This window comes from Rattus rattus, chromosome 13 (genome assembly GCF_011064425.1).
Source record: "Rattus rattus isolate New Zealand chromosome 13, Rrattus_CSIRO_v1, whole genome shotgun sequence".
Classification (NCBI taxonomy): domain Eukaryota; kingdom Metazoa; phylum Chordata; class Mammalia; order Rodentia; family Muridae; genus Rattus; species Rattus rattus.
The window spans coordinates 2,731,493-2,738,607 of NC_046166.1; the positions used below are offsets into that span (position 1 = coordinate 2,731,493).

The following is a 7,115-nucleotide window of genomic DNA, read 5'->3' on the forward strand; positions in this document are numbered from 1 at the left end:
AGTCACACAGACAAGCCCTAATTTCAGTGTTCGTCAGGCAGAGAGAGACAGATCTGTCAGCTCAAGGCCAGCCTGGTCTACAGAGTTAGTTCCATAACTGTATAATGAGACTTGGTCTCAAAAAAAAAAAAAGTATATTTACCTTATTTTGAAATAACTTATAGAAATAAATTATTCTCTGTAGTATATGAACCTCATGTAAGCATGTATCTCTCTCATTTAAAAGAAAGAGTGAAAGAAAGGAATTAGCCCATTAATTATTTCAAATACCTGGTGCAACTGTTCCTATGAATTAATCCAAGGCACTTGGAAGGCAATTACACTCTGTGTTAATAACATTACCAGGCTTTTCCAGTGTGCTGCACTCCAAAGAGTGCGGTGTTTTCATTGACAACATCCCCCATTACACATGCATATGGAAAACAGGCATTTTCATCAGAATTACTGTAATAGCATTAAGAGATTATTATTTTTCCCAGTTTCCTTGGAAGAACATTCACTAAATCAGATTATTTATTACTTGACTGCTCTTCTATCCGTCCTGTACATTTAGGTAACTAGAATCCTTGAAAATACAAACTTTCCGAATAAAAACACGATTTTATACATTAATGGTCTCAAATAAAAGAGGAGTGCTGTGTTTGTGCATCACTTCTTTCAAGAAAGTTAAGTCTGTGTTCTGCTTAGGAGAGATAACACTTTTTGTCCCTGTAGGTGGCCCCCTGGTGTAGCCATTAGTTGCTAATTACTTGCAAACAAATAAACAATTAACTCCTTAAGCTGCTGGCTGGGCAAGTGTTCATTGACTTGCTAAAACTTTCTAAAACAGGATTTTAATTAGTGACGTTGGAAACCCAGCCCCCTAGCCAGCAAAGCTACAAGGTGAACTGCTGGAAGATCCCGGCTTTGCACACGTGGGGCAGGAGCCCTCCAGCTCTGTACGACCCAGAAGAGGATGTCTCCCAGCCTTCGGGAAGGTGCTCAGCTCCGGGAAAGCAAACCCTCACCCTGCTCCTTCTCAATTGAGAGCATTTTAGGACTGGACCAGAAAAAAGATTGCGCAACGTCAGTAAGACCCCACAGACCCTGGACAGACACCTGCGGCGACTCAGGTACGCCGCAGTTTAACTTCTAAATTCATTTGCCCTTTTCGTTTGTTCTTTATTTCACACCGTACGGGGTTATAAGCCGCGTTCTCGTTCTGTTCTGTAAATATAAAAGGCCTCCCACAGGGTCCTAAGGGAATGCCTGCTGTAGGTGGCTCACCCCCAGAGAGAAAGAGCATTTGCTTCAGAAGACCCTCTGTGTACACGTGCCATGTCAGGCATTCTAAATCTCTCTTGGCTGAAAAATGAATGGTAGAGTCCAAAATGTTCTCTATCACAAAGGCAGCATCTCTCTCTCTCTCTCTCTCTCTCTCTCTCTCTCTCTCTCTCTCTCTCTCTGTGCATGTCTCTGTCTCTGCGTGTGTCTGCCTAGTCTCTCTCCCTTTCCTCTCTTTCCACCTTCTGCCTCCCTTTTCTCTTTTGTTGCTGTTGTTGTTGTTGTTGTTGATGATGATGTTGATGATGATGATGATGATGATGATGATGATGATGGGGGAGGCAATTCTTTTGTGAAATCATGAAGAATTCCCTAGGAAAATTCAAAATAAGTTAGTGAAATGACTTTTTTCCAGAACGTTGTGGATCACAGGCAATCTAAGCCAGATCTTATCCTTCTGATTTTAGAGAAAGATGGTAACCCACGTCTACATGCCCCAGGTCTTCCCAGTGAGACTTCATTTCCTTGCCCAGTGGATCACCCAATGCCAGAAGAAAGGGTTCCCAAATATGAAAATTACTTTTCAGCCTCAGAAACACACTCTTTGAAAAGAGAGTTGAGTTGGTACAGAGGACGAAGGCCAAGAACCGCTTTTACACAGAACCAGGTGGGAAGATTTTTCAGCCTATAGTGACAACACAAATGTTCTAACCAATACCCTGGTGGAGAAGCCAGTTCTCTGGGGTCCCAGTGTAGGAGTAGCATGAACAAAAGGGTGGACTCACAGTTTAACAGTTTCTGGGTAATCGATTTTGTTTAAAATGCATTTAGATTGCTGCCCAAATTTAAGTGCATTTTTATCTGCATGAATGAAAGCCCAATTTTGGTGACATATGGAGTATTGTCACTTTAAAGAATTCCTTTTTTATTCTAGATCGAAGTACTGGAAAATGTCTTCAGAATGAACTGCTATCCTGGCATTGATATCAGAGAGGACCTAGCTCAAAAGCTGAATTTAGAGGAGGACAGAATCCAGGTAGGGTTCAAACACAGTTGTTCCCATTGATGATAACGTAGTGATGTGGCTGAGAACTGTTTTATTTTCCCCTGATTCTAGATTTGGTTCCAAAATCGTCGAGCAAAGCTGAAACGGTCCCGGAGAGAATCACAGTTTCTAATGGCAAAAAAGCCCTTCAACCCAGATCTTCTGAAATAGGTAGAAAATTATACATGTGGGCTTCTCTTCCAGGTGTAGAACACAAGAAATCTATGGAAATACCACGTACTTAAAATGTTATGGTTTCTCTCCTGTGCCTAATCCGGATATTGTCATTCTTTGTGAAAATATTGCAAATAATTATGATTCTAGCACAGTACATATTATATCTGGACCTTTTTAGTTATAATGAAAACCCCTTTCCTATATATTTTTAATAAACATTCTCAGAAATCACAGGTATTTTAATATACTTTCTTCTTTGAAACTTTCAGATATATACAATCTATTTTAATTATATTTAACTCTTCTTCCCCTAACACTTCCCAGATTCACCCCCATTCTCCCTCCCAACTCCAACAATCACTATTTTCAAGTGAGTAAAGTTAATCTAATAAGTTACTATGTGTGTTAAAATCAGTGAGCTCATAACTAAATGATTCCATAGGCTGGTTACAACTTACAAAGTATTTTTAAAATGTAATAATAATAATAATAATAATAATAATAATAATAATAATAATAATAATTTTTAAAACACAACTATACACACCTATATTACACAATGAGTTATTTGGGAATCTTCTGTTTATTTTCTGGCCATTCACTCGGACAAATCTACAGCATACCAATTTCAAGTTGTTTTTTTTTTTTTTCGGAGCTGGGGACCGAACCAGGGCCTTGCCTTCCCTAGGCAAGCCTACCACTGAGCTAAATCCCAACCCTGTTTTTTTTTTTTTTTTAAAGTTATTATGGCAAAGTACAGACATAGGACCGTCAACTCTCAGATTCCCATCACTGTATCGTACTGCAAAAAAGAATTGAGCAGCAGAGCTGGTGTGATGGCTCAGAAGGTAAAGGTGATTGCTGCCAAGCCTGGTGACCCAGGTTCCATCAACTCCCCAGATCCCACAGGGCTGAAAGAGAGAATCAACACTGAAAAACTGTCCTCTGATCTCCACATGTGCGTCATGAACACACATGCATGCATGTGCGTGCACACACACACACACACACATGCATATACACACAAATAAATAAGGGTATCTAACATTTTTAAATGAATAAATTTGCAAATAAACACACTTTCCAAACAGCTTTCAGATTCATTTCATATGACCTTTTTGTGTTGTTTTAAGTGAGAGTGGTCGTTGTCTAGTTTCTGTTTTGAGTTTAATGATTCTGATCAACTATATACTTCAGTACCATGCTAGTGTCTTTTGCGTGTGCTCATATACATATATATTATATATGTATATGTGCATGTATATGTGTATATCTATACTTATCTAATACTTATGTGTAAGTATTATATATACTTACATAGACTTATTGCTAATATTAATACTTATCATATATAAATATAGTATATATGCCTATTATATTTAAGTTGTATATATAAGTATAAGTTATATATAATTTATATAAGTATATAAGCATAAGTATTATACAGGGGTTGGGGATTTAGCTCAGTGGTAGAGCGCTTGCCTAGCAAGTGCAAGGCCCTGGTTTTGATCCTCAGCTCCGGAAAAAAAAAAAAGTATTATACATACCTATATCAAAGTATATTATATATAAGTATAAATGTTATATATTTATACATACATATGTATAGCAAAAACATGTATATATGTATAGTTATGTATATAACTATATACTTCAGTACCATGCTGCTGTCTTCTTGTTACTGGAAATAACCAGGGTGCTTTCTATGGGACAAACCATACCTGCCCCATGAGATGGAACAAGAACTATGCAGCAGGAAGGGAATCCTGAAAATGAAAGCAAACAGCAATGGCAGACCCCCAGGCGTTCATTTTCTAGTTAGTAGAAAACTCTAACTGGGTAGGTTTAGTTTGGTTTTGCAAGGCTACTTTGAATGCTCTCTCTGTTCAAGGGCCGCCAGATCCCACTTTCCTCTGCCTGTATTGAATTTTGCCTTCTCTTTTCTATCTCTCAATCCTCTGTGCATTCTATTCCCTGTGAGCAGCAAAGGGAAGGTTTCATTGGATTATAAATCCATTACACAGTTTCTGGGGCATTTGTTTATTTATTAATTGAATAACAGCTTGACTCAGAACTTTGTGAAATAATTGGCTGCCAGCACACTGGGGGCAGAGAGCTCTGTTTTTCAGGACTCAGTCTGCAATACACTCCTCATTCTTTTGCACTATTGCCCAAACAGGGAAGGATCTCGGAGAAAGAGAGAGGTGAGCAGAGCTGTCTGTCACTAGGAAGGCCTGGGGGTCAAAGTGCTTCTGAGCAAGACTGGGCCACTCCCGCCAGAGTAACAGGTTACTACCAGGAGTAAATGGTTGGAGCAGTCCTTGTGAAGCACGCCAGCCAACATTTCTCCACTAGCAGCTTTCTTTGCTCCCCTGGGCTCCTATGAACATGTTGGGTTTGATGGCTGGAAGCTAACAGAGCAGGAGGAGGGAACAGCATGCCATGGGACATGAGTAAGTTTTTCTTTTATTTAGTAGTACTGCTAAGGTAGAAGCCCCCTCGAGTCTTAGCCTTCAGAGAGAACCACCATTAAATACAGATCTTAGAGATCATGAGCAAGTTGGCTTTTGGTTGGTTGGGCTATTGTTTATTTAATTATGACCATAATCTGCATATCTTGCAGTGTCACTGTTACTATTCTCTCTCCTTCATGTCTGCTTAGTTTACGGAACTTCACATCTTGAACAAAACAAGAAACTACTCTTGAGTATCAATATTTGAGCACTTTAGAAGTAGTGTTTTTCATACATTTTGACTTCAGACCCAAACTACAGTTTATAATTGCACCAAACTCACAGAGAGGCCAAGGGGGTCTGTAAAAAAAAAAAAAAATTCACAATCTAAAAGAAAATGAAACAGCTTCACAAACATTAACCAATGATTAACGATCTTTAAAAAGAAAGCATAAAGGCTGGTGTGCCTGCAAGTCCGACAAGATAAGAAGCAGATTCGGTACTGTCCTCCCCCTGCATGTCCCCGAGCAATGCTATGTGTAAAAGTGACTCCCGGGCCATAAGTCTCAGAAAGGCTTACAACTAAATCACATAGAACTGACGGGACTGTGCTTTTGTAGCAGAAATAACAACACAGTAGCACAGTAATTACAAATGCATGGTGATGGAATGAGCACTGGGCTCGGTAGCAGAGCACTCACCTAGCATGTGTATGACCCTGAGCTTGATACCAAGCACTACAGGAAAAGCTACATTGTAGTTGAAGTAAATAATCTGCGGGGCTGGAGAGATGGCTCAGCAGTTAAGAGCACTGACTGCTCTTCCAGAGGTCCTGAGTTCAAATCCCAGCAACCACATGGTGGCTCACAACCATCTGTAATGGGCATCCGATGCCCTCTTCTGGTGTGTCTGAAGACAGCTACAGTGTGCTAATAAATAAAATAAATCTTTAAAAAAATAATAATAATAATCTGCTGGGTGGTGGTGGCGCATGCCTTTAATCCCAGCACTATGGAGGAAGAGGAAGGAGGAGGTTGGGATCCTGGTCTATAGAAAGGTCCAAGACAGCCAAGACATACACAAAAACTATGTATCAAAAAGAAAGAAAGAAAGAAACAAAGGAACAAAGAAAGAAACAAAGAAAGAAACTAAGAAAGAAAAAATGAATAAAAATAAAAATAGATGTATACATAAAACCATTTGGTTTTAAACATTAGTAATAATATCAGTTTCATTATGACTCTTAGGAAACAAACTCATACTGCATGAGAGTACTCAAGACGCAGGATAAAACACAAGATCGGCACTGTGCTTCCCTTAAGACCACTCAGAAACCTGAAAGGTAGTGGCTGATTTTGTTACTGGAAACAACAGTAACACTTTCGGAATTAAAATTGCTAAAATCTGCTGGAAAGTCAGTAACACTTTCGGAATTAAAATTGCTAAAATCTGTAAAGAATGCAATAACATTCAGCGGGGAAACTGGAAGTTAACTTTGAGGAGGGGGAAAACCAGCGAAATGCAAAGCTGGGGTAGAATTCTCTTTCCCTCGAGAGCCAGGCCCTAATCCACAGCTTAACTCCTTGGCTGGTAATTCCAGGCCTTTGTCTCCAGTAAAGCTCGGGACAAGGTGAACAGTAGTAGCAAATCAAGCTAATGCAACCAGGCTAATACCTGCAGCGTCTCTATTATCTAGCCTCCACCCAAATGAAGTTATTTGGTCTCCTGTAATGGCATTTGTCCCTCCTAAAGCCAGCCAGACAAAGCCTGTCGGGAAAGGGTTCTGGTGGGAACAATGGTTGTGTGTGCTGGTGGTCAGCGTTGGGGTTAATCAGTGTTAATAGCAGCTTTCTTCGCTTGCATCTTATCACACATCACACAAACGCCACAAACCCCCCACTACCAAACCAAGCACACAGCGCCAACCAGGAACTCGGGAACAAGGAGGGTGAGCTAGTCCATTTGTGTGATGTGAAATTCAACTCACGGAGATAATCAGGGACTTGCTGTCTCGGTTCTCCCAGTCCCAAACTAGACAAAACTTGGCTTAGCCTAGTATTAATTTTCTGTCTCCTTTTGCACCCACACAGGGCAGTGTCGGCAACTCCTGGCGTCACGGAGACACCCAACCCTGTGAGGGTCACCCCCTTTCCAGTTTCTTCTCTTATTTTCTCAGT

The 7,115-nt window shown here is 40.2% G+C and overlaps 1 protein-coding gene across 1 annotated transcript; it reads left to right on the top strand.

The window, feature by feature from the left end:
* The first annotated feature begins 597 nt into the window (after positions 1-597).
* Hesx1 (HESX homeobox 1) lies at positions 598-2,710 on the top strand. The gene is made up of 4 exons (XM_032919475.1): positions 598-1,112; positions 1,731-1,930; positions 2,198-2,299; positions 2,381-2,710. The coding sequence occupies exons 1-4, from the start codon at positions 956-958 to the stop codon at positions 2,477-2,479; spliced, it is 558 nt and encodes a 185-aa protein (XP_032775366.1). The 5' UTR covers positions 598-955; the 3' UTR covers positions 2,480-2,710.
* Positions 2,711-7,115: the final 4,405 nt, after the last annotated feature.

Coding starts and splice junctions, on each gene's coding strand:
- Hesx1 (XM_032919475.1), top strand. CDS start 956: ATGTCTCCCAGCCTTCGGGAAGGTGCTCAGCTCCGGGAAAGCAAACCC. Junction 1,931..2,197: donor CCGCTTTTACACAGAACCAG/GTGGGAAGATTT, acceptor TTTTTATTCTAG/ATCGAAGTACTGGAAAATGT. Junction 2,300..2,380: donor TAGAGGAGGACAGAATCCAG/GTAGGGTTCAAA, acceptor CCCTGATTCTAG/ATTTGGTTCCAAAATCGTCG.